The sequence below is a fragment of the Danio rerio genome, chromosome 24 (assembly GCF_049306965.1).
Source record: "Danio rerio strain Tuebingen ecotype United States chromosome 24, GRCz12tu, whole genome shotgun sequence".
Lineage (NCBI taxonomy): Eukaryota > Metazoa > Chordata > Actinopteri > Cypriniformes > Danionidae > Danio > Danio rerio.
In genome coordinates, this window is record NC_133199.1 from 13,811,918 (window position 1) to 13,839,454 (window position 27,537).

A 27,537-nucleotide genomic window follows, 5' to 3' on the forward strand; every position below is an offset into this window, starting at 1 on the left:
ATGTCGTCATGTCTACATTTGGATGTGTTAATTGGTGGAGTGTCTGTCCCGTGCTTAATTGACACTGGTTCGATGGTGTCAACCATTACAGAAAGTTGTTTTGCCCAACATTTTGAGCCATGGGGTCAGGATCGGTTGAGGTCGTGCTCATGGTTGCAGCTAAGGGCTGCAAATGGCCTTTCTATTCCCTACATTGGCTATGTTGAGCTGGATGTTGAGCTTTGTGGTAAACTGGTACCTCAATGTGGGGTTCTGGTGGTCAGAGACCCTCCTGGGGGCCTGCGCCTTCGAGCCCCAGGTGTTTTGGGCATGAATGTTCTCAGGCGCTGCTACCAGGAGCTCTTTGGCCAGCATGGCCCTGCAATGTTTGACTGTCCCCCTGTTTCTAGTGCTCCATCATCGGTTTTCCAAGCCTTGCAGTACTGCCATGAGGGTGGTGTGGAGTGTTCCTTGGAACATGAGGTAAGGGTGAAAGTGCGTGGTCCTCGGGCATGCCGGGTTCCAGGTGGAGCTCTAAAATTTGTTGCAGCAACTTGCGCTGAGCAGTTAGCTGGTACAACAGTGCTATTTGAACCGACAGAGTCAGGGCTGCCAGAAGGGTTATTGGTCTCCCCTTCCCTAGTACAAGTCATTGGCAGTTCAGTGTATGTGCCGGTGGTAAATGTAGGCTCATCTGATGTGTTGCTTTTCCCACGTAGAGTTCTAGGGGCACTGAGTGGAGTGCATGTAGTAAGCCTACCGGCAGGTGTGACCGAAGTTAGACCCCCGGTGGTAGATGCGTATTCCCAGGCTACCGAAGTGGCGAGTGCCACTGTCTCTGCACAAATTCAGGCCTTGGATTTGACTGCTTTGCCGGTATCAGAGCAAGCTGAGGTTCGGGCTTTGTTAACGAAGTACCAGGGAGTATTTTCTGAACACGAGGGTGACTTGGGATGTACTAACCTTATTTCTCATGATATCCCCTTGTTAGACGACGTTCCGGTGAGGCAGCGACATCGCCGGGTACCCCCTTCGGAGTATGAGGTGGTTAGAGCTCACATCAACCAGCTGTTAGAGTCTCAGGTAATTCGTGAAAGTTCTAGTCCCTATGCATCCCCAATAGTCTTGGTTAAAAAGAAGGACGGTAGTCTGCGTATGTGCGTAGACTACCGTCAGCTAAATGCCAAGACTAGGAGGGATTCATTCCCCTTGCCGAGAATTGAGGAGTCACTGGACGCTCTGACAGGGGCTTGCTGGTTTTCCACTATGGATCTGGCAAGCGGGTATAACCAAGTCCCTGTCAGCGAGGGAGATAGACCTAAGACCGCTTTCTGTACCCCGTTTGGGCTGTTCGAGTGGAATCGGATGCCCTTCGGGTTGTGCAATGCCCCCTCCACGTTCCAGCGGCTTATGGAGCGACTGTTTGGAGACCAGCAGTGTCTGTCGCTATTGTTATATCTAGACGACATTGTTGTGTTCTCCACTTCAGTTTCTCAGCATGTGGACAGGCTGGAGCTTGTCCTGGGCCGTTTGGAACGTGAAGGACTGAAGGCTAAATTGGAGAAATGTGCCTTTTTAAAACCAGAAGTAAAATACTTGGGGCATGTAATTTCGTCGCAGGGGGTAGCCACCGATCCCAGCAAAATTGAGGCGGTAGTCAATTGGCCATGTCCCTCTAGCGTCACCGAGCTGAGATCCTTCCTTGGGTTCGCCAGCTACTACAGAAGGTTCGTAGAGGGATTTGCCAAGCTGGCTGCTCCTCTGCATAAATTGGTTGGTGAATTTGCTGGGTTAAAGGGCAAGCAGATGGCGAAACGGTTTGCTAGTGCTTGGACAGAGGGCTGTAATGAGAGTTTTGCAAGGTTGAAGGAAAAATTAACCACCACTCCTGTGCTCGCCTATGCAGATTTTTCCAAGCCATTTATTTTGGAAGTGGACGCTAGCTATCAGGGGCTGGGGGCTGTTCTCTCTCAAGACTTTGAAGGAAAGGTGAGGCCGGTCGCGTACGCCAGCCGCAGTTTAAGGCCCACGGAGCGCAACATGTCTAATTACAGCTCAATGAAGTTGGAATTTGTTGCGCTTAAATGGGCCATGACGGAGAAATTCCGTGAGTATTTGTTGGGTAATAAGTGTCTGGTATTCACAGATAATAACCCTCTTAGCCACTTGACCACTGCAAAGCTTGGTGCTGCAGAGCAGCGCTGGGCTGCACAGTTGGCGGCATTTGATTTTGAGATCAAGTATCGTTCCGGTAAGGCTAACCGAAATGCTGATGCACTTTCACGAAGAGACCCTGTTGTGCCGGGTACTTTGGAAGGGGTGGCCCCAGGCACGATTATCCCGAAGTCATTGCGGCGGCTAACTGAATTGGGGTCTAGTGGGGTGGCCACTCAGTGTGTGATTTCGACACTACCTGGTTATTCTGCTGTTGAATTGAGCTTGTTGCAGGCAGCGGACCCCGTGATCCAGGAAGTCTTGCCGTTTTTGAAACGACGTACTCGTCCAAGCTATGAGGAACGTCAGCATCTAACAAAGTCAGCCCTGATTCTACTTCGACAGTGGGATCGGTTGATCGATAGAGAGGGAGTGCTTTATCGGCGGGTTTATTACCCTAATGGTAAGGAGGAAGCTTTTCAACTAGTTTTGCCTGAAACCCTGAGATCCGAGGTCTTAGAACAGCTACATCATCAACAAGGCCACCAGGGCATAGAGCGCACCACAGAACTGGTACGACAGAGGTGCTACTGGCCAGGACTAACGTCTGATGTGGCTCGTTGGTGTCAGGAGTGCGAGCGTTGCCAGGCCGCTAAGGATACACGGCCTCTAGCTAAAGGTTTCATGGGGCGGTTGTTGTCCTCCAGGCCAAATGACATCCTTGCGGTCGATTTTACTGTATTAGAACCAACTAGTACAGGTATTGAAAACGTCCTAGTAATGACGGATGTTTTTAGTAAGTACACTCTTGCTATCCCCACAAGAGATCAGCGTGCAGAGACTGTGGCTCGTGTACTGGTTAATGAGTGGTTTTACCGGTTTGGGGTCCCCGGGCGCATCCACTCTGACCAGGGGCGAAACTTCGAGTCACGCCTAATACGTCAGCTGTGTGATTTGTATGGTGTAGAAAAGTCTCGGACTACACCGACCCATCCAGCTGGCAATGGCCAATGTGAACGTTTTAACCGCACCTTACATAACCTGTTGCGCACTCTGCCTTTTTCTAGGAAGCGAGACTGGGTGGCTTGCCTTCCCCAGGTAGTGTTTAGCTATAACAGCGCCCCTCATCAGGCTACTGGGGAATCGCCTCACTTCTTAATGTTTGGCCAGGAGCCGAGGTTGCCTGTCGACTTTCTGTTAGGCCGGATACCAGAGCCACAGGAGGGCAGTGTGCATGAATGGGTTATAGAGCACCAGACCCGACTACAGGTAGCCTTTGCAGGAGCACGAGAACGGTTACGAGACATGGCTGATAAGCGGAAGGCCCAACACGATCGCACTGTTCGTGATGAGCCACTGAGGGAGGGTCAGCTAGTGTACCTCCGTGATTTAGGGATAAGAGGTCGCCACAAGATTCAGGACCTGTGGAGCCCAGTGGTTTATCAGATCACCAGGGCGCCACTAGAGGATGGTGTGGTGTACACCATTGCACCAGTAAATGACCTATCCAGGACTAAGAACGTCCATCGCTCCCTCTTAAAACGCAGAATAGCCCACTGTACTGGTGAGCTTGACCACCCTAATCCTCTGCTAGATCCAGTTAGAGATGTCCCGTCATTGGTTGAGGAGGAAGTAGATTTGGTGGTGGTAGTACCTGGTCAAGGCCCAGTTGTACCTAGGCCAGAACCTGCAGAACTGCCCTATACTCCACCTCGTGCACAGCAAGAAGAGGTAAGTCCCGGGGAACAGGGATCTATTGTGGGGCCTGAATCAGAGGTTCCTTTAGGTGGGTCAGATCAGGCTAGTGGGGAGGTTTTGCGTCGAACGGGGCGTGTTACTGCAGGCTGTCACCCGAATCCCCATCACCTTCCACGTTCAGTGGGGCAGACTCGTGGAGCCTCTCTTCAGCAAATTCATGTCAGTAGGCTGGACCTCTTTAGACCTTGGGATTAGCAAAATTGCCTTGGCGGCGAGCTCGTCGGGGCGACGATCCAAAAGTGGGGGGTGGATTGTAGTGGGATCACCTGGTGTTATCACAAGTGATTTTTCTATTAGCCAATCGTACAACTCTTGGGTGTGTATATAAGAGAGGATTTGGGTGTGTGTTGTGTACTGAAGCACCGCTTGTGCGTCACTACCGGAGTCCCGCTGGTCCCGCCTCTGCCCCTTCCGTTCCTGCAGCATCTGCGGATCAGATTGGCTGTAGCCTGTATTGCTGTCACCCCAGCTGGATCGCTTTTGTAATTCCTGGGCTGTGTTTTAATCTACAACTGCGTCCGTGAGTGCGGGTTGCTAAGTGACTTGCATACTAGAGGAAGAATAACTGCGTGTGGGCACGCCGAGGGAGCAACATTAGTGATATTGCTGCTTTTTACGGACCGCTGTCTTTTTACGGACCGCTGTCTTTTTACGGACCGCTGCTTTTTACGGACCGCTGTCTTTTTACGGACCGCTGTCTTTTTACAGACCGCTGCTTTACAGACCACTGCTTTCTTTTTAACCACTATTGATCGCTGATTTGACACGTACGGCTGCATATTGCTGCTTTGAGTCCGTTTGCTGTGTGCTTCTCATTTTCTGATGCCGGATTAATGTGTGAGCCTCAACATAAAAGATGCCTACTATAGTGCTGTGAATAACAGACTCAAATTGCCTTCACGTGGAGTACTTGCACACGAGTAGTAGCCGATACATTTTTAGTGCGTGGATTCATTTTGTGCTTTTTGGGTTTCATTATTTTTCTTTTTGTACCTAATTCATTGTGTGATTTGTGCTTCCTGTGGGAAGTTTATTCTTTTTGAGTTAATTGATTTATTATTAATATTACCGTTTTTTTTAGTTTCTATTGCAAGGAGATTTTTATGAATCTCTCTTGGGGAATTTCTGTGTTCTTTTGTGTAAGATTGTGACTTTACAATTGTTAATTGTCATTTTTGTTTTGTAGGAGCTGAGGCTTCCAGGCAGGCCGTTAGTTGTCCATCGTGCGGTGGTGGGATACGACACTGAGTGCAGTGTGTGTGTTGTGTGCTCACGTATGCTTGTGTGCGTGTGTGTGGTGCACTTGCGGTAAGACCATTTGTAATTTTGTAGAGTGTGGTGCTACGTAACTAGCTTACCTGCCACTGGTAAGCCTCTACTCCTCCTCCTGTTGTTATTGTGTGTTATTTATGTGATTGTGCGGCTACTATCAGCTATCAAGCTTTTTAAAAGTGATTTATATTGGATAATTAAGGAAAATAAAGTATTTTTGTATTCTTGGTATTCACGTCTCATGCCTTTTCTTCACACAAAGAACCTGTGTTAATTTCCCTGTGATCAGGGTGGCGTAGTCAGCTTTAATTTAGTATTTTTCTCCCAACTTACCGCTCCGCTACATAAGCAGTAATGCAAACTCAGTCATAAACATAGATTTTCATTTGCAACTTGCTTTAACATGTTTAACAGTGCATGAAATGTTGTCTAAAACAAAAAGAAAATGCTTTTTAGTGGCTGGATCTGGTTTTATCACATTCTGAATTGAACGTTGAAAATGAGCTTTTCAGAGCCAGCAGAGGTCAAAATAAGCAGTAATGCAAACTCAGTCATAGACATATATTTTCACTTGCAACTTTCTTAAACATATTTAACAGTGCATGAAATGTTGTCTAAAACAAAAAGAAAATGCTTTTTAGTGGCTGGATCTGGTTTTATCACATTCTGAATTGAACGTTGAAAATGAGCTTTTCAGAGCCAGCAGAGGTCAAAATAAGCAGTAATGCAAACTCAGTCATAGACATAGATTTTCACTTGCAACTTGCTTTAACATGTTTAACAGTGCATGAAATGTTGTCTAAAACAAAAAGAATGATGCATTTTAGTAGCTGGATCTGGTTTTATCACAATCTGATTTGAACGTTGAAAATGAGCTTTTCAGAGCCAGCAGAGGTCAAAATAAGCAGTAATGCAAACTCAGTCATAGACATAGATTTTCACTTGCAACTTGCTTTAACATGTTTAACAGTGCATGAAATGTTGTCTAAAACAAAAAGAAAATGCTTTTTAGTGGCTGGATCTGGTTTTATCACATTCTGAATTGAACGTTGAAAATGAGCTTTTCAGAGCCAGCAGAGGTCAAAATAAGCAGTAATGCAAACTCAGTCATAGGCATAGATTTTAACTTGCAACTTTCTTAAACATATTTAACAGTGCATGAAATGTTGTCTAAAACAAAAAGAAAATGCTTTTTAGTGGCTGGATCTGGTTTTATCACATTCTGAATTGAACGTTGAAAATGAGCTTTTCAGAGCCAGCAGAGGTCAAAATAAGCAGTAATGCAAACTCAGTCATAGACATAGATTTTCACTTGCAACTTGCTTTAACATGTTTAACAGTGCATGAAATGTTGTCTAAAACAAAAAGAATGATGCATTTTAGTAGCTGGATCTGGTTTTATCTCAATCTGATTTGAACGTTGAAAATGAGCTTTTCAGAGCCAGCAGAGGTCAAAATAAGCAGTGATGCAAACTCAGTCATAGACATAGATTTTCACTTGCAACTTGCTTTAACATGTTTAACAGTGCATGAAATGTTGTCTAAAACAAAAAGAAAATGCTTTTTAGTGGCTGGATCTGGTTTTATCACATTCTGAATTGAACGTTGAAAATGAGCTTTTCAGAGCCAGCAGAGGTCAAAATAAGCAGTAATGCAAACTCAGTCATAGACATAGATTTTCACTTGCAACTTGCTTTAACATGTTTAACAGTGCATGAAATGTTGTCTAAAACAAAAAGAATGATGCATTTTTGTGGCTGGATCTGGTTTTATCACATTCTGAATTGAACGTTGAAAATGAGCTTTTCAGAGCCAGCAGAGGTCAAAATAAGCAGTAATGCAAACTCAGTCATAGACATAGATTTTCACTTGCAACTTTCTTAAACATATTTAACAGTGCATGAAATGTTGTCTAAAACAAAAAGAAAATGCTTTTTAGTGGCTGGATCTGGTTTTATCACATTCTGAATTGAACGTTGAAAATGAACTTTTCAGAGCCAGCAGAGGTCAAAATAAGCAGTAATGCAAACTCAGTCATAGACATAGATTTTCACTTGCAACTTGCTTTAACATGTTTAACAGTGCATGAAATGTTGTCTAAAACAAAAAGAATGATGCATTTTAGTAGCTGGATCTGGTTTTATCACAATCTGAATTGAATGTTGAAAATGAGCTTTTCAGAGCCAGCAGAGGTCAGAATAATCAGTAATGCAAACTCAGTCATAGACATAGATTTTCACTTGCAACTTGCTTTAACATGTTTAACAGTGCATGAAATGTTGTCTAAAACAAAAAGAAAATGCTTTTTAGTAGCTGGATCTGGTTTTATCACAATCTGATTTGAACGTTGAAAATGAGCTTTTCAGAGCCAGCAGAGGTCAAAATAAGCAGTAATGCAAACTCAGTCATAGACATAGATTTTCACTTGCAACTTGCTTTAACATGTTTAACAGTGCATGAAATGTTGTCTAAAACAAAAAGAAAATGCTTTTTAGTGGCTGGATCTGGTTTTATCACATTCTGAATTGAACGTTGAAAATGAGCTTTTCAGAGCCAGCAGAGGTCAAAATAAGCAGTAATGCAAACTCAGTCATAGGCATAGATTTTAACTTGCAACTTTCTTAAACATATTTAACAGTGCATGAAATGTTGTCTAAAACAAAAAGAAAATGCTTTTTAGTGGCTGGATCTGGTTTTATCACATTCTGAATTGAACGTTGAAAATGAGCTTTTCAGAGCCAGCAGAGGTCAAAATAAGCAGTAATGCAAACTCAGTCATAGACATAGATTTTCACTTGCAACTTGCTTTAACATGTTTAACAGTGCATGAAATGTTGTCTAAAACAAAAAGAATGATGCTTTTTAGTAGCTGGATCTGGTTTTATCACATTCTGAATTGAACGTTGAAAATGAGCTTTTCAGAGCCAGCAGAGGTCAAAATAAGCAGTAATGCAAACTCAGTCATAGACATAGATTTTCACTTGCAACTTGCTTTAACATGTTTAACAGTGCATGAAATGTTGTCTAAAACAAAAAGAATGATGCATTTTAGTAGCTGGATCTGGTTTTATCACATTCTGAATTGAACGTTGAAAATGAGTTGTTCTCAGCCAGCAGAGGTCAAAATAAGCAGTAATGCAAACTCAGTCAGAGACATAGATTTTCACTTGCAACTTGCTTTAACATGTTTACCAGTGTATGAAATGTTGTCTAAAACAAAAAGAAAATGCTTTTTATTGGCTGGATCTGGTTTTATCACATTCTGAATTGAACGTTGAAAATGAGCTTTTCAGAGCCAGCAGAGGTCAAAATAAGCAGTAATGCAAACTCAGTCATAGACATAGATTTTCACTTGCAACTTGCTTTAACATGTTTAACAGTGCATGAAATGTTGTCTAAAACAAAAAGAATGATGCATTTTAGTAGCTGGATCTGGTTTTATCACAATCTGATTTGAACGTTGAAAATGAGCTTTTCAGAGCCAGCAGAGGTCAAAATAAGCAGTAATGCAAACTCAGTCATAGACATAGATTTTCACTTGCAACTTGCTTTAACATGTTTAACAGTGCATGAAATGTTGTCTAAAACAAAAAGAAAATGCTTTTTAGTGGCTGGATCTGGTTTTATCACATTCTGAATTGAACGTTGAAAATGAGCTTTTCAGAGCCAGCAGAGGTCAAAATAAGCAGTAATGCAGACTCAGTCATAGACATAGATTTTCACTTGCAACTTGCTTTAACATGTTTAACAGTGCATGAAATGTTGTCTAAAACAAAAAGAAATATGCATTTTTGTGGCTGGATCTGGTTTTATCACATTCCGAATTGAACGTTGAAAATGAGCTTTTCAGAGCCAGCAGAGGTCAAAATAAGCAGTAATGCAAACTCAGTCATAGACATAGATTTTCACTTGCAACGTGCTTTAACATGTTTAACAGTGCATGAAATGTTGTCTAAAACAAAAAGAATGATGCTTTTTAGTGGCTGGATCTGGTTTTATCACATTCTGAATTGAACGTTGAAAATGAGCTTTTCAGAGCCAGCAGAGGTCAAAATAAGCAATAATGCAAACTCAGTCAGAGACATAGATTTTCACTTGCAACTGGCTTTAACATGTTTAACAGTGCATGAAATGTTGTCTAAAACAAAAAGAATGATGCATTTTAGTAGCTGGATCTGGTTTTATCACAATCTGATTTGAACGTTGAAAATGAGCTTTTCAGAGCCAGCAGAGGTCAAAATAAGCAGTAATGCAAACTCAGTCATAGACATAGATTTTCACTTGCAACTTGCTTTAACATGTTTAACAGTGCATGAAATGTTGTCTAAAACAAAAAGAATGATGCATTTTAGTAGCTGGATCTGGTTTTATCACATTCTGAATTAAACGTTGAAAATGAGTTGTTCTCAGCCAGCAGAGGTCAAAATAAGCAGTAATGCAAACTCAGTCATAGACATAGATTTTCACTTGCAACTTGCTTTAACATGTTTAACAGTGCATGAAATGTTGTCTAAAACAAAAAGAATGATGCATTTTAGTAGCTGGATCTGGTTTTATCACATTCTGAATTGAACGTTGAAAATGAGCTTTTCAGAGCCAGCAGAGGTCAAAATAAGCAGTAATGCAAACTCAGTCATAGACATAGATTTTCAATTGCAACTTGCTTTAACATGTTTAACAGTGCATGAAATGTTGTCTAAAACAAAAAGAATGATGCATTTTAGTAGCTGGATCTGGTTTTATCACAATCTGATTTGAACGTTGAAAATGAGCTTTTCAGAGCCAGCAGAGGTCAAAATAAGCAGTAATGCAAACTCAGTCATAGACATAGATTTTCACTTGCAACTTGCTTTAACATGTTTAAAAGTGCATGAAATGTTGTCTAAAACAAAAAGAAAATGCTTTTTAGTGGCTGGATCTGGTTTTATCACATTCTGAATTGAACGTTGAAAATGAGCTTTTCAGAGCCAGCAGAGGTCAAAATAAGCAGTAATGCAAACTCAGTCATAGACATAGATTTTCACTTGCAACTTGCTTTAACATGTTTAACAGTGCATGAAATGTTGTCTAAAACAAAAAGAATGATGCATTTTAGTAGCTTGATCTGGTTTTATCACATTCTGAATTGAACGTTGAAAATGAGCTATTCAGAGCCAGCAGAGGTCAAAATAAGCAGTAATGCAAACTCAGTCATAAACATAGATTTTCACTTGCAACTTGCTTTAACATGTTTAACAGTGCATGAAATGTTGTCTAAAACAAAAAGAAAATGCTTTTTAGTGGCTGGATCTGGTTTTATCACATTCTGAATTGAACGTTGAAAATGAGCTTTTCAGAGCCAGCAGAGGTCAAAATAAGCAGTAATGCAAACTCAGTCATAGACATAGATTTTCACTTGCAACTTTCTTAAACATATTTAACAGTGCATGAAATGTTGTCTAAAACAAAAAGAAAATGCTTTTTAGTGGCTGGATCTGGTTTTATCACATTCTGAATTGAACGTTGAAAATGAGCTTTTCAGAGCCAGCAGAGGTCAAAATAAGCAGTAATGCAAACTCAGTCATAGACATAGATTTTCACTTGCAACTTGCTTTAACATGTTTAACAGTGCAAGAAATGTTGTCTAAAACAAAAAGAATGATGCATTTTAGTAGCTGGATCTGGTTTTATCACAATCTGATTTGAACGTTGAAAATGAGCTTTTCAGAGCCAGCAGAGGTCAAAATAAGCAGTAATGCAAACTCAGTCATAGACATAGATTTTCACTTGCAACTTGCTTTAACATGTTTAACAGTGCATGAAATGTTGTCTAAAACAAAAAGAAAATGCTTTTTAGTGGCTGGATCTGGTTTTATCACATTCTGAATTGAACGTTGAAAATGAGCTTTTCAGAGCCAGCAGAGGTCAAAATAAGCAGTAATGCAAACTCAGTCATAGACATAGATTTTCACTTGCAACTTGCTTTAACATGTTTAACAGTGCATGAAATGTTGTCTAAAACAAAAAGAATGATGCATTTTTGTGGCTGGATCTGGTTTTATCACATTCTGAATTGAACGTTGAAAATGAGCTTTTCAGTGCCAGCAGAGGTCAAAATAAGCAGTAATGCAAACTCAGTCATAGGCATAGATTTTAACTTGCAACTTTCTTAAACATATTTAACAGTGCATGAAATGTTGTCTAAAACAAAAAGAAAATGCTTTTTAGTGGCTGGATCTGGTTTTATCACATTCTGAATTGAACGTTGAAAATGAGCTTTTCAGAGCCAGCAGAGGTCAAAATAAGCAGTAATGCAAACTCAGTCATAGACATAGATTTTCACTTGCAACTTGCTTTAACATGTTTAACAGTGCATGAAATGTTGTCTAAAACAAAAAGAAAATGCTTTTTAGTGGCTGGATCTGGTTTTATCACATTCTGAATTGAACGTTGAAAATGAGCTTTTCAGAGCCAGCAGAGGTCAAAATAAGCAGTAATGCAAACTCAGTCATAGACATAGATTTTCACTTGCAACTTGCTTTAACATGTTTAACAGTGCATGAAATGTTGTCTAAAACAAAAAGAATGATGCATTTTTGTGGCTGGATCTGGTTTTATCACATTCTGAATTGAACGTTGAAAATGAGCTTTTCAGAGCCAGCAGAGGTCAAAATCAGCAGTAATGCAAACTCAGTCATAGACATAGATTTTAACTTGCAACTTTCTTAAACATATTTAACAGTGCATGAAATGTTGTCTAAAACAAAAAGAAAATGCTTTTTAGTGGCTGGATCTGGTTTTATCACATTCTGAATTGAACGTTGAAAATGAACTTTTCAGAGCCAGCAGAGGTCAAAATAAGCAGTAATGCAAACTCAGTCATAGACATAGATTTTCACTTGCAACTTGCTTTAACATGTTTAACAGTGCATGAAATGTTGTCTAAAACAAAAAGAATGATGCATTTTAGTAGCTGGATCTGGTTTTATCACAATCTGAATTGAACGTTGAAAATGAGCTTTTCAGAGCCAGCAGAGGTCAGAATAAGCAGTAATGCAAACTCAGTCATAGACATAGATTTTCACTTGCAACTTGCTTTAACATGTTTAACAGTGCATGAAATGTTGTCTAAAACAAAAAGAATGATGCATTTTAGTAGCTGGATCTGGTTTTATCACATTCTGAATTGAACGTTGAAAATGAGCTATTCAGAGCCAGCAGAGGTCAAAATAAGCAGTAATGCAAACTCAGTCATAGACATAGATTTTCACTTGCAACTTGCTTTAACATGTTTAACAGTGCATGAAATGTTGTCTAAAACAAAAAGAAAATGCTTTTTAGTGGCTGGATCTGGTTTTATCACATTCTGAATTGAACGTTGAAAATGAGTTGTTCTCAGCCAGCAGAGGTCAAAATAAGCAGTAATGCAAACTCAGTCAGAGACATAGATTTTCACTTGCAACTTGCTTTAACATGTTTAACAGTGCATGAAATGTTGTCTAAAACAAAAAGAAAATGCTTTTTAGTGGCTGGATCTGGTTTTATCACATTCTGAATTGAACGTTGAAAATGAGCTTTTCAGAGCCAGCAGAGGTCAAAATAAGCAGTAATGCAAACTCAGTCATAGACATAGATTTTCACTTGCAACTTTCTTAAACATATTTAACAGTGCATGAAATGTTGTCTAAAACAAAAAGAAAATGCTTTTTAGTGGCTGGATCTGGTTTTATCACATTCTGAATTGAACGTTGAAAATGAGCTTTTCAGAGCCAGCAGAGGTCAAAATAAGCAGTAATGCAAACTCAGTCATAGACATAGATTTTCACTTGCAACTTGCTTTAACATGTTTAACAGTGCATGAAATGTTGTCTAAAACAAAAAGAATGATGCATTTTAGTAGCTGGATCTGGTTTTATCACAATCTGATTTGAACGTTGAAAATGAGCTTTTCAGAGCCAGCAGAGGTCAAAATAAGCAGTAATGCAAACTCAGTCATAGACATAGATTATCACTTGCAACTTGCTTTAACATGTTTAACAGTGCATGAAATGTTGTCTAAAACAAAAAGAATGATGCATTTTAGTTGCTGGATCTGGTTTTATCACATTCTGAATTGAACGTTGAAAATGAGCTTTTCAGAGCCAGCAGAGGTCAAAATAAGCAGTAATGCAAACTCAGTCATAGACATAGATTTTCACTTGCAACTTTCTTAAACATATTTAACAGTGCATGAAATGTTGTCTAAAACAAAAAGAAAATGCTTTTTAGTGGCTGGATCTGGTTTTATCACATTCTGAATTGAACGTTGAAAATGAGCTTTTCAGAGCCAGCAGAGGTCAAAATAAGCAGTAATGCAAACTCAGTCATAGACATAGATTTTCACTTGCAACTTGCTTTAACATGTTTAACAGTGCATGAAATGTTGTCTAAAACAAAAAGAATGATGCATTTTAGTTGCTGGATCTGGTTTTATCACATTCTGAATTGAACGTTGAAAATGAGCTTTTCAGAGCCAGCAGAGGTCAAAATAAGCAGTAATGCAAACTCAGTCATAGACATAGATTTTCACTTGCAACTTTCTTAAACATATTTAACAGTGCATGAAATGTTGTCTAAAACAAAAAGAAAATGCTTTTTAGTAGCTGGATCTGGTTTTATCACATTCTGAATTGAACGTTGAAAATGAGCTTTTCAGAGCCAGCAGAGGTCAAAATAAGCAGTAATGCAAACTCAGTCATAGACATAGATTTCACTTGCAACTTGCTTTAACATGTTTAACAGTGCATGAAATGTTGTCTAAAACAAAAAGAATGATGCATTTTTGTAGCTGGATCTGGTTTTATCACAATCTGATTTGAACGTTGAAAATGAGCTTTTCAGAGCCAGCAGAGGTCAAAATAAGCAGTAATGCAAACTCAGTCATAGACATAGATTTTCACTTGCAACTTGCTTTAACATGTTTAACAATGCATGAAATGTTGTCTAAAACAAAAAGAAAATGCTTTTTAGTGGCTGGATCTGGTTTTATCACATTCTGAATTGAACGTTGAAAATGAGCTTTTCAGAGCCAGCAGAGGTCAAAATAAGCAGTAATGCAGACTCAGTCATAGACATAGATTTTCACTTGCAACTTGCTTTAACATGTTTAACAGTGCATGAAATGTTGTCTAAAACAAAAAGAATGATGCATTTTTGTGGCTGGATCTGGTTTTATCACATTCCGAATTGAACGTTGAAAATGAGCTTTTCAGAGCCAGCAGAGGTCAAAATAAGCAGTAATGCAAACTCAGTCATAGTCTTGGATTTTCACTTGCAACTTGCTTTAACATGTTTAACAGTGCATGAAAGGTTGTCTAAAACAAAAAGAATGATGCATTTTTGTGGCTGGATCTGGTTTTATCACATTCCGAATTGAACGTTGAAAATGAGCTTTTCAGAGCCAGCAGAGGTCAAAATAAGCAGTAATGCAAACTCAGTCATAGACATAGATTTTCACTTGCAACTTTCTTAAACATATTTAACAGTGCATAAAATGTTGTCTAAAACAAAAAGAAAATGCTTTTTAGTGGCTGGATCTGGTTTTATCACATTCTGAATTGAACGTTGAAAATGAGCTTTTCAGAGCCAGCAGAGGTCAAAATAAGCAGTAATGCAAACTCAGTCATAGACATAGATTTTCACTTGCAACTTGCTTTAACATGTTTAACAGTGCATGAAATGTTGTCTAAAACAAAAAGAATGATGCTTTTTAGTAGCTGGATCTGGTTTTATCACATTCTGAATTGAACGTTGAAAATGAGCTTTTCAGAGCCAGCAGAGGTCAAAATAAGCAGTAATGCAAACTCAGTCATAGACATAGATTTTCACTTGCAACTTGCTTTAACATGTTTAACAGTGCATGAAATGTTGTCTAAAACAAAAAGAATGATGCATTTTAGTAGCTGGATCTGGTTTTATCACATTCTGAATTGAACGTTGAAAATGAGTTGTTCTCAGCCAGCAGAGGTCAAAATAAGCAGTAATGCAAACTCAGTCAGAGACATAGATTTTCACTTGCAACTTGCTTTAACATGTTTACCAGTGTATGAAATGTTGTCTAAAACAAAAAGAAAATGCTTTTTATTGGCTGGATCTGGTTTTATCACATTCTGAATTGAACGTTGAAAATGAGCTTTTCAGAGCCAGCAGAGGTCAAAATAAGCAGTAATGCAAACTCAGTCATAGACATAGATTTTCACTTGCAACTTGCTTTAACATGTTTAACAGTGCATGAAATGTTGTCTAAAACAAAAAGAATGATGCATTTTAGTAGCTGGATCTGGTTTTATCACAATCTGATTTGAACGTTGAAAATGAGCTTTTCAGAGCCAGCAGAGGTCAAAATAAGCAGTAATGCAAACTCAGTCATAGACATAGATTTTCACTTGCAACTTGCTTTAACATGTTTAACAGTGCATGAAATGTTGTCTAAAACAAAAAGAAAATGCTTTTTAGTGGCTGGATCTGGTTTTATCACATTCTGAATTGAACGTTGAAAATGAGCTTTTCAGAGCCAGCAGAGGTCAAAATAAGCAGTAATGCAGACTCAGTCATAGACATAGATTTTCACTTGCAACTTGCTTTAACATGTTTAACAGTGCATGAAATGTTGTCTAAAACAAAAAGAAATATGCATTTTTGTGGCTGGATCTGGTTTTATCACATTCCGAATTGAACGTTGAAAATGAGCTTTTCAGAGCCAGCAGAGGTCAAAATAAGCAGTAATGCAAACTCAGTCATAGACATAGATTTTCACTTGCAACGTGCTTTAACATGTTTAACAGTGCATGAAATGTTGTCTAAAACAAAAAGAATGATGCTTTTTAGTGGCTGGATCTGGTTTTATCACATTCTGAATTGAACGTTGAAAATGAGCTTTTCAGAGCCAGCAGAGGTCAAAATAAGCAATAATGCAAACTCAGTCAGAGACATAGATTTTCACTTGCAACTGGCTTTAACATGTTTAACAGTGCATGAAATGTTGTCTAAAACAAAAAGAATGATGCATTTTAGTAGCTGGATCTGGTTTTATCACAATCTGATTTGAACGTTGAAAATGAGCTTTTCAGAGCCAGCAGAGGTCAAAATAAGCAGTAATGCAAACTCAGTCATAGACATAGATTTTCACTTGCAACTTGCTTTAACATGTTTAACAGTGCATGAAATGTTGTCTAAAACAAAAAGAATGATGCATTTTAGTAGCTGGATCTGGTTTTATCACATTCTGAATTAAACGTTGAAAATGAGTTGTTCTCAGCCAGCAGAGGTCAAAATAAGCAGTAATGCAAACTCAGTCATAGACATAGATTTTCACTTGCAACTTGCTTTAACATGTTTAACAGTGCATGAAATGTTGTCTAAAACAAAAAGAATGATGCATTTTAGTAGCTGGATCTGGTTTTATCACATTCTGAATTGAACGTTGAAAATGAGCTTTTCAGAGCCAGCAGAGGTCAAAATAAGCAGTAATGCAAACTCAGTCATAGACATAGATTTTCAATTGCAACTTGCTTTAACATGTTTAACAGTGCATGAAATGTTGTCTAAAACAAAAAGAATGATGCATTTTAGTAGCTGGATCTGGTTTTATCACAATCTGATTTGAACGTTGAAAATGAGCTTTTCAGAGCCAGCAGAGGTCAAAATAAGCAGTAATGCAAACTCAGTCATAGACATAGATTTTCACTTGCAACTTGCTTTAACATGTTTAAAAGTGCATGAAATGTTGTCTAAAACAAAAAGAAAATGCTTTTTAGTGGCTGGATCTGGTTTTATCACATTCTGAATTGAACGTTGAAAATGAGCTTTTCAGAGCCAGCAGAGGTCAAAATAAGCAGTAATGCAAACTCAGTCATAGACATAGATTTTCACTTGCAACTTGCTTTAACATGTTTAACAGTGCATGAAATGTTGTCTAAAACAAAAAGAATGATGCATTTTAGTAGCTTGATCTGGTTTTATCACATTCTGAATTGAACGTTGAAAATGAGCTATTCAGAGCCAGCAGAGGTCAAAATAAGCAGTAATGCAAACTCAGTCATAAACATAGATTTTCACTTGCAACTTGCTTTAACATGTTTAACAGTGCATGAAATGTTGTCTAAAACAAAAAGAAAATGCTTTTTAGTGGCTGGATCTGGTTTTATCACATTCTGAATTGAACGTTGAAAATGAGCTTTTCAGAGCCAGCAGAGGTCAAAATAAGCAGTAATGCAAACTCAGTCATAGACATAGATTTTCACTTGCAACTTTCTTAAACATATTTAACAGTGCATGAAATGTTGTCTAAAACAAAAAGAAAATGCTTTTTAGTGGCTGGATCTGGTTTTATCACATTCTGAATTGAACGTTGAAAATGAGCTTTTCAGAGCCAGCAGAGGTCAAAATAAGCAGTAATGCAAACTCAGTCATAGACATAGATTTTCACTTGCAACTTGCTTTAACATGTTTAACAGTGCAAGAAATGTTGTCTAAAACAAAAAGAATGATGCATTTTAGTAGCTGGATCTGGTTTTATCACAATCTGATTTGAACGTTGAAAATGAGCTTTTCAGAGCCAGCAGAGGTCAAAATAAGCAGTAATGCAAACTCAGTCATAGACATAGATTTTCACTTGCAACTTGCTTTAACATGTTTAACAGTGCATGAAATGTTGTCTAAAACAAAAAGAAAATGCTTTTTAGTGGCTGGATCTGGTTTTATCACATTCTGAATTGAACGTTGAAAATGAGCTTTTCAGAGCCAGCAGAGGTCAAAATAAGCAGTAATGCAAACTCAGTCATAGACATAGATTTTCACTTGCAACTTGCTTTAACATGTTTAACAGTGCATGAAATGTTGTCTAAAACAAAAAGAATGATGCATTTTTGTGGCTGGATCTGGTTTTATCACATTCTGAATTGAACGTTGAAAATGAGCTTTTCAGAGCCAGCAGAGGTCAAAATCAGCAGTAATGCAAACTCAGTCATAGACATAGATTTTAACTTGCAACTTTCTTAAACATATTTAACAGTGCATGAAATGTTGTCTAAAACAAAAAGAAAATGCTTTTTAGTGGCTGGATCTGGTTTTATCACATTCTGAATTGAACGTTGAAAATGAACTTTTCAGAGCCAGCAGAGGTCAAAATAAGCAGTAATGCAAACTCAGTCATAGACATAGATTTTCACTTGCAACTTGCTTTAACATGTTTAACAGTGCATGAAATGTTGTCTAAAACAAAAAGAATGATGCATTTTAGTAGCTGGATCTGGTTTTATCACAATCTGAATTGAACGTTGAAAATGAGCTTTTCAGAGCCAGCAGAGGTCAGAATAAGCAGTAATGCAAACTCAGTCATAGACATAGATTTTCACTTGCAACTTGCTTTAACATGTTTAACAGTGCATGAAATGTTGTCTAAAACAAAAAGAATGATGCATTTTAGTAGCTGGATCTGGTTTTATCACATTCTGAATTGAACGTTGAAAATGAGCTATTCAGAGCCAGCAGAGGTCAAAATAAGCAGTAATGCAAACTCAGTCATAGACATAGATTTTCACTTGCAACTTGCTTTAACATGTTTAACAGTGCATGAAATGTTGTCTAAAACAAAAAGAAAATGCTTTTTAGTGGCTGGATCTGGTTTTATCACATTCTGAATTGAACGTTGAAAATGAGTTGTTCTCAGCCAGCAGAGGTCAAAATAAGCAGTAATGCAAACTCAGTCAGAGACATAGATTTTCACTTGCAACTTGCTTTAACATGTTTAACAGTGCATGAAATGTTGTCTAAAACAAAAAGAAAATGCTTTTTAGTGGCTGGATCTGGTTTTATCACATTCTGAATTGAACGTTGAAAATGAGCTTTTCAGAGCCAGCAGAGGTCAAAATAAGCAGTAATGCAAACTCAGTCATAGACATAGATTTTCACTTGCAACTTGCTTTAACATGTTTAACAGTGCATGAAATGTTGTCTAAAACAAAAAGAATGATGCATTTTAGTAGCTGGATCTGGTTTTATCACATTCTGAATTGAACGTTGAAAATGAGCTTTTCAGAGCCAGCAGAGGTCAAAATAAGCAGTAATGCAAACTCAGTCATAGACATAGATTTTCACTTGCAACTTTCTTAAACATATTTAACAGTGCATGAAATGTTGTCTAAAACAAAAAGAAAATGCTTTTTAGTGGCTGGATCTGGTTTTATCACATTCTGAATTGAACGTTGAAAATGAGCTTTTCAGAGCCAGCAGAGGTCAAAATAAGCAGTAATGCAAACTCAGTCATAGACATAGATTTTCACTTGCAACTTGCTTTAACATGTTTAACAGTGCATGAAATGTTGTCTAAAACAAAAAGAATGATGCATTTTAGTAGCTGGATCTGGTTTTATCACAATCTGATTTGAACGTTGAAAATGAGCTTTTCAGAGCCAGCAGAGGTCAAAATAAGCAGTAATGCAAACTCAGTCATAGACATAGATTTTTACTTGCAACTTGCTTTAACATGTTTAACAGTGCATGAAATGTTGTCTAAAATAAAAAGAAAATGCTTTTTAGTGGCTGGATCTGGTTTTATCACATTCTGAATTGAACGTTGAAAATGAGCTTTTCAGAGCCAGCAGAGGTCAAAATAAGCAGTAATGCAGACTCAGTCATAGACATAGATTTTCACTTGCAACTTGCTTTAACATGTTTAACAGTGCATGAAATGTTGTCTAAAACAAAAAGAATGATGCATTTTTGTGGCTGGATCTGGTTTTATCACATTCCGAATTGAACGTTGAAAATGAGCTTTTCAGAGCCAGCAGAGGTCAAAATAAGCAGTAATGCAAACTCAGTCATAGACATAGATTTTCACTTGCAACTTGCTTTAACATGTTTAACAGTGCATGAAATGTTGTCTAAAACAAAAAGAATGATGCATTTTAGTAGCTTGATCTGGTTTTATCACATTCTGAATTGAACGTTGAAAATGAGCTGTTCAGAGCCAGCAGAGGTCAAAATAAGTGTAGTGGGATCACCTGGTGTTATCACAAGTGATTTTTCTATTAGACAATCGTATAACTCTTGGGTGTGTATATAAGAGAGGATTTGGGTGTGTGTTGTGTACTGAAGCACCGCTTGTGCGTCACTACCGGAGTCCCGCTGGTCCCGCCTCTGCCCCTTCCGTTCCTGCAGCATCTGCGGATCAGATTGGCTGTAGCCTGTATTGCTGTCACCCCAGCTGGATCGCTTTTGTAATTCCTGGGCTGTGTTTTAATCTACAACTGCGTCCGTGAGTGCGGGTTGCTAAGTGACTTGCATACTAGAGGAAGAATAACTGCGTGTGGGCACGCCGAGGGAGCAACATTAGTGATATTGCTGCTTTTTACGGACCGCTGTCTTTTTACGGACCGCTGTCTTTTTACGGACCGCTGCTTTTTACGGACCGCTGTCTTTTTACGGACCGCTGTCTTTTTACAGACCGCTGCTTTACAGACCACTGCTTTCTTTTTAACCACTATTGATCGCTGATTTGACACGTACGGCTGCATATTGCTGCTTTGAGTCCGTTTGCTGTGTGCTTCTCATTTTCTGATGCCGGATTAATGTGCGAGCCTCAACATAAAAGATGCCTACTATAGTGCTGTGAATAACAGACTCAAATTGCCTTCACGTGGAGTACTTGCACACGAGTAGTAGCCGATACATTTTTAGTGCGTGGATTCATTTTGTGCTTTTTGGGTTTCATTATTTTTCTTTTTGTACCTAATTCATTGTGTGATTTGTGCTTCCTGTGGGAAGTTTATTCTTTTTGAGTTAATTGATTTATTATTAATATTACCGTTTTTTTTAGTTTCTATTGCAAGGAGATTTTTATGAATCTCTCTTGGGGAATTTCTGTGTTCTTTTGTGTAAGATTGTGACTTTACAATTGTTAATTGTCATTTTTGTTTTGTAGGAGCTGAGGCTTCCAGGCAGGCCGTTAGTTGTCCATCGTGCGGTGGTGGGATACGACACTGAGTGCAGTGTGTGTGTTGTGTGCTCACGTATGCTTGTGTGCGTGTGTGTGGTGCACTTGCGGTAAGACCATTTGTAATTTTGTAGAGTGTGGTGCTACGTAACTAGCTTACCTGCCACTGGTAAGCCTCTACTCCTCCTCCTGTTGTTATTGTGTGTTATTTATGTGATTGTGCGGCTACTATCAGCTATCAAGCTTTTTTAAAAGTGATTTATATTGGATAATTAAGGAAAATAAAGTATTTTTGTATTCTTGGTATTCACGTCTCATGCCTTTTCTTCACACAAAGAACCTGTGTTAATTTCCCTGTGATCAGGGTGGCGTAGTCAGCTTTAATTTAGTATTTTTCTCCCAACTTACCGCTCCGCTACATTCTGGCGTAGTCGGCAGGGTGTGTGTGTATGATAATTGGTCTGAGACGTGGATCCATTTTAGATACATTGTGTGTTTTCCAGTGTAATTATCGTATTTGTGGATTAGTAGTGGTTTTTGTATTTGTCTGTATTTTAGTGCAGGTGACAAAGCAGCAGTATCACTTGAGCATTCCAGCACTGAGTTTTATTTAAATAGCTAAACAAAATGGAGGAGGAATTGCGCCAGTTGCGTGACCTCGTTTCACAACTGCAGTCAGAAAATGAGCAGTTGCGCCAAGAGCAAGGTAGTGTTCCACCGAGTCCAACAGCTGGTTCTTCCAGAGAAAATGTGGCACAGTTAAGTGATCAGTCTGCAAATGCTCCGGTAACTGAGCGATTTGTGTTTATTCCTAGGGATAGAAAGTGCCCAATTTTCGATGGTAGGCCAGGTGTTAACATAAACGAGTGGATCGATGAAGCAAAAGCTTGCATTCGAATTCGGCATTTGTCTGTTGCTGATCAGGCATTTTTCTTATTCGATCACTTGGCTGGGGAGGCGCGTGAGGAGATCCGCCATCGCTCTGTTTCAGAGCGGGGGGATCCAGAAAAAATTTATTCCATTTTGCGTGAGCTATATGGATGCTCTCAATCTTATGTTGCCCTACAGGAAGCGTTCTTCTCTAGGAGGCAGCAAGAAGGAGAGACCTTGTTGGAGTTCTCTTTGTCGCTGATGGGCCTCCTAGAGAAGGTAAAGGAAAAATCCCCCACTGTTATGCCCAACACTGATATTTTGTTGAGGGATCAATTTGTTGAATATGTTTGTGACTCTTCTCTTCGACGTGAATTAAAGCAGTTAGTACGCCGCCAGCCCAGTTCCACTTTTTTAGAAGTGCGGAGCGAGGCCATCCGGTGGGAACGGGAGGGCACACCAGGCGGGGCAAGGGGACGCAGTTTATCTCTCCCTCTGGCACGGGGGTTTCAATACAAGGTATCGGGGGGTGTTCTGTCGGGTAGTAATTGTCCACCCGAACAATCTGAAATGGGGCAGCTTAAAGAAATGTTGAAGTTACAACAGGAACAGTTAAACCAGCTTACACAGAGTGTTGCTATGTTACAGGGTGCAAGTTCACGATCCCGTCCCCCCTCTTTCCGTAATGGTCCGGTTATTTGTAGACGTTGCCGGAAATCAGGCCATTTTGCACGAGATTGTGAGGACGAACGAATTCCGTCACAGATACCTATGCGTTCTGGGGCTGAGTCAGGGGCCCGTGCAGGTAGGCAGTTGCCTTCTACACATGCTTCGGAAAACTAGCTCCCGTCGTGCTGAAGAGCCGCAGCTCGGCTGGGGAAAATGTTGGCTCCAACAGATTTCAGTCTAATTCAGTCTCAAATTTAATGTCGTCATGTCTACATTTGGATGTGTTAATTGGTGGAGTGTCTGTCCCGTGCTTAATTGACACTGGTTCGATGGTGTCAACCATTACAGAAAGTTGTTTTGCCCAACATTTTGAGCCATGGGGTCAGGATCGGTTGAGGTCGTGCTCATGGTTGCAGCTAAGGGCTGCAAATGGCCTTTCTATTCCCTACATTGGCTATGTTGAGCTGGATGTTGAGCTTTGTGGTAAACTGGTACCTCAATGTGGGGTTCTGGTGGTCAGAGACCCTCCTGGGGGCCTGCGCCTTCGAGCCCCAGGTGTTTTGGGCATGAATGTTCTCAGGCGCTGCTACCAGGAGCTCTTTGGCCAGCATGGCCCTGCAATGTTTGACTGTCCCCCTGTTTCTAGTGCTCCATCATCGGTTTTCCAAGCCTTGCAGTACTGCCATGAGGGTGGTGTGGAGTGTTCCTTGGAACATGAGGTAAGGGTGAAAGTGCGTGGTCCTCGGGCATGCCGGGTTCCAGGTGGAGCTCTAAAATTTGTTGCAGCAACTTGCGCTGAGCAGTTAGCTGGTACAACAGTGCTATTTGAACCGACAGAGTCAGGGCTGCCAGAAGGGTTATTGGTCTCCCCTTCCCTAGTACAAGTCATTGGCAGTTCAGTGTATGTGCCGGTGGTAAATGTAGGCTCATCTGATGTGTTGCTTTTCCCACGTAGAGTTCTAGGGGCACTGAGTGGAGTGCATGTAGTAAGCCTACCGGCAGGTGTGACCGAAGTTAGACCCCCGGTGGTAGATGCGTATTCCCAGGCTACCGAAGTGGCGAGTGCCACTGTCTCTGCACAAATTCAGGCCTTGGATTTGACTGCTTTGCCGGTATCAGAGCAAGCTGAGGTTCGGGCTTTGTTAACGAAGTACCAGGGAGTATTTTCTGAACACGAGGGTGACTTGGGATGTACTAACCTTATTTCTCATGATATCCCCTTGTTAGACGACGTTCCGGTGAGGCAGCGACATCGCCGGGTACCCCCTTCGGAGTATGAGGTGGTTAGAGCTCACATCAACCAGCTGTTAGAGTCTCAGGTAATTCGTGAAAGTTCTAGTCCCTATGCATCCCCAATAGTCTTGGTTAAAAAGAAGGACGGTAGTCTGCGTATGTGCGTAGACTACCGTCAGCTAAATGCCAAGACTAGGAGGGATTCATTCCCCTTGCCGAGAATTGAGGAGTCACTGGACGCTCTGACAGGGGCTTGCTGGTTTTCCACTATGGATCTGGCAAGCGGGTATAACCAAGTCCCTGTCAGCGAGGGAGATAGACCTAAGACCGCTTTCTGTACCCCGTTTGGGCTGTTCGAGTGGAATCGGATGCCCTTCGGGTTGTGCAATGCCCCCTCCACGTTCCAGCGGCTTATGGAGCGACTGTTTGGAGACCAGCAGTGTCTGTCGCTATTGTTATATCTAGACGACATTGTTGTGTTCTCCACTTCAGTTTCTCAGCATGTGGACAGGCTGGAGCTTGTCCTGGGCCGTTTGGAACGTGAAGGACTGAAGGCTAAATTGGAGAAATGTGCCTTTTTAAAACCAGAAGTAAAATACTTGGGGCATGTAATTTCGTCGCAGGGGGTAGCCACCGATCCCAGCAAAATTGAGGCGGTAGTCAATTGGCCATGTCCCTCTAGCGTCACCGAGCTGAGATCCTTCCTTGGGTTCGCCAGCTACTACAGAAGGTTCGTAGAGGGATTTGCCAAGCTGGCTGCTCCTCTGCATAAATTGGTTGGTGAATTTGCTGGGTTAAAGGGCAAGCAGATGGCGAAACGGTTTGCTAGTGCTTGGACAGAGGGCTGTAATGAGAGTTTTGCAAGGTTGAAGGAAAAATTAACCACCACTCCTGTGCTCGCCTATGCAGATTTTTCCAAGCCATTTATTTTGGAAGTGGACGCTAGCTATCAGGGGCTGGGGGCTGTTCTCTCTCAAGACTTTGAAGGAAAGGTGAGGCCGGTCGCGTACGCCAGCCGCAGTTTAAGGCCCACGGAGCGCAACATGTCTAATTACAGCTCAATGAAGTTGGAATTTGTTGCGCTTAAATGGGCCATGACGGAGAAATTCCGTGAGTATTTGTTGGGTAATAAGTGTCTGGTATTCACAGATAATAACCCTCTTAGCCACTTGACCACTGCAAAGCTTGGTGCTGCAGAGCAGCGCTGGGCTGCACAGTTGGCGGCATTTGATTTTGAGATCAAGTATCGTTCCGGTAAGGCTAACCGAAATGCTGATGCACTTTCACGAAGAGACCCTGTTGTGCCGGGTACTTTGGAAGGGGTGGCCCCAGGCACGATTATCCCGAAGTCATTGCGGCGGCTAACTGAATTGGGGTCTAGTGGGGTGGCCACTCAGTGTGTGATTTCGACACTACCTGGTTATTCTGCTGTTGAATTGAGCTTGTTGCAGGCAGCGGACCCCGTGATCCAGGAAGTCTTGCCGTTTTTGAAACGACGTACTCGTCCAAGCTATGAGGAACGTCAGCATCTAACAAAGTCAGCCCTGATTCTACTTCGACAGTGGGATCGGTTGATCGATAGAGAGGGAGTGCTTTATCGGCGGGTTTATTACCCTAATGGTAAGGAGGAAGCTTTTCAACTAGTTTTGCCTGAAACCCTGAGATCCGAGGTCTTAGAACAGCTACATCATCAACAAGGCCACCAGGGCATAGAGCGCACCACAGAACTGGTACGACAGAGGTGCTACTGGCCAGGACTAACGTCTGATGTGGCTCGTTGGTGTCAGGAGTGCGAGCGTTGCCAGGCCGCTAAGGATACACGGCCTCTAGCTAAAGGTTTCATGGGGCGGTTGTTGTCCTCCAGGCCAAATGACATCCTTGCGGTCGATTTTACTGTATTAGAACCAACTAGTACAGGTATTGAAAACGTCCTAGTAATGACGGATGTTTTTAGTAAGTACACTCTTGCTATCCCCACAAGAGATCAGCGTGCAGAGACTGTGGCTCGTGTACTGGTTAATGAGTGGTTTTACCGGTTTGGGGTCCCCGGGCGCATCCACTCTGACCAGGGGCGAAACTTCGAGTCACGCCTAATACGTCAGCTGTGTGATTTGTATGGTGTAGAAAAGTCTCGGACTACACCGACCCATCCAGCTGGCAATGGCCAATGTGAACGTTTTAACCGCACCTTACATAACCTGTTGCGCACTCTGCCTTTTTCTAGGAAGCGAGACTGGGTGGCTTGCCTTCCCCAGGTAGTGTTTAGCTATAACAGCGCCCCTCATCAGGCTACTGGGGAATCGCCTCACTTCTTAATGTTTGGCCAGGAGCCGAGGTTGCCTGTCGACTTTCTGTTAGGCCGGATACCAGAGCCACAGGAGGGCAGTGTGCATGAATGGGTTATAGAGCACCAGACCCGACTACAGGTAGCCTTTGCAGGAGCACGAGAACGGTTACGAGACATGGCTGATAAGCGGAAGGCCCAACACGATCGCACTGTTCGTGATGAGCCACTGAGGGAGGGTCAGCTAGTGTACCTCCGTGATTTAGGGATAAGAGGTCGCCACAAGATTCAGGACCTGTGGAGCCCAGTGGTTTATCAGATCACCAGGGCGCCACTAGAGGATGGTGTGGTGTACACCATTGCACCAGTAAATGACCTATCCAGGACTAAGAACGTCCATCGCTCCCTCTTAAAACGCAGAATAGCCCACTGTACTGGTGAGCTTGACCACCCTAATCCTCTGCTAGATCCAGTTAGAGATGTCCCGTCATTGGTTGAGGAGGAAGTAGATTTGGTGGTGGTAGTACCTGGTCAAGGCCCAGTTGTACCTAGGCCAGAACCTGCAGAACTGCCCTATACTCCACCTCGTGCACAGCAAGAAGAGGTAAGTCCCGGGGAACAGGGATCTATTGTGGGGCCTGAATCAGAGGTTCCTTTAGGTGGGTCAGATCAGGCTAGTGGGGAGGTTTTGCGTCGAACGGGGCGTGTTACTGCAGGCTGTCACCCGAATCCCCATCACCTTCCACGTTCAGTGGGGCAGACTCGTGGAGCCTCTCTTCAGCAAATTCATGTCAGTAGGCTGGACCTCTTTAGACCTTGGGATTAGCAAAATTGCCTTGGCGGCGAGCTCGTCGGGGCGACGATCCAAAAGTGGGGGGTGGATTGTAGTGGGATCACCTGGTGTTATCACAAGTGATTTTTCTATTAGCCAATCGTACAACTCTTGGGTGTGTATATAAGAGAGGATTTGGGTGTGTGTTGTGTACTGAAGCACCGCTTGTGCGTCACTACCGGAGTCCCGCTGGTCCCGCCTCTGCCCCTTCCGTTCCTGCAGCATCTGCGGATCAGATTGGCTGTAGCCTGTATTGCTGTCACCCCAGCTGGATCGCTTTTGTAATTCCTGGGCTGTGTTTTAATCTACAACTGCGTCCGTGAGTGCGGGTTGCTAAGTGACTTGCATACTAGAGGAAGAATAACTGCGTGTGGGCACGCCGAGGGAGCAACATTAGTGATATTGCTGCTTTTTACGGACCGCTGTCTTTTTACGGACCGCTGTCTTTTTACGGACCGCTGCTTTTTACGGACCGCTGTCTTTTTACGGACCGCTGTCTTTTTACAGACCGCTGCTTTACAGACCACTGCTTTC

The 27,537-nt window shown here is 41.3% G+C and overlaps 1 protein-coding gene across 1 annotated transcript; it reads left to right on the top strand.

Moving 5' to 3' along the window:
• LOC141380788 (uncharacterized) lies at positions 1–26,997 on the top strand. Its single transcript, XM_073941275.1, has 7 exons — positions 1–4,050; positions 5,078–5,144; positions 21,104–21,126; positions 22,184–22,264; positions 22,367–22,504; positions 22,634–22,724; positions 22,799–26,997. The coding sequence occupies exons 1-7, from the start codon at positions 1–3 to the stop codon at positions 26,995–26,997; spliced, it is 8,649 nt and encodes a 2,882-aa protein (XP_073797376.1).
• Positions 26,998–27,537: the final 540 nt, after the last annotated feature.

Excerpts from the sequence above, each read along its gene's own strand:
- LOC141380788 (XM_073941275.1), top strand. The coding sequence starts at position 1 with ATGTCGTCATGTCTACATTTGGATGTGTTAATTGGTGGAGTGTCTGTC. Across the intron at positions 21,127-22,183 it reads CTGAGGCTTCCAGGCAGGCC|GAAGCGTTCTTCTCTAGGAG; the intron begins GTTAGTTGTCCA and ends GTTGCCCTACAG. Across the intron at positions 22,505-22,633 it reads CACGGGGGTTTCAATACAAG|GGTGCAAGTTCACGATCCCG; the intron begins GTATCGGGGGGT and ends GCTATGTTACAG.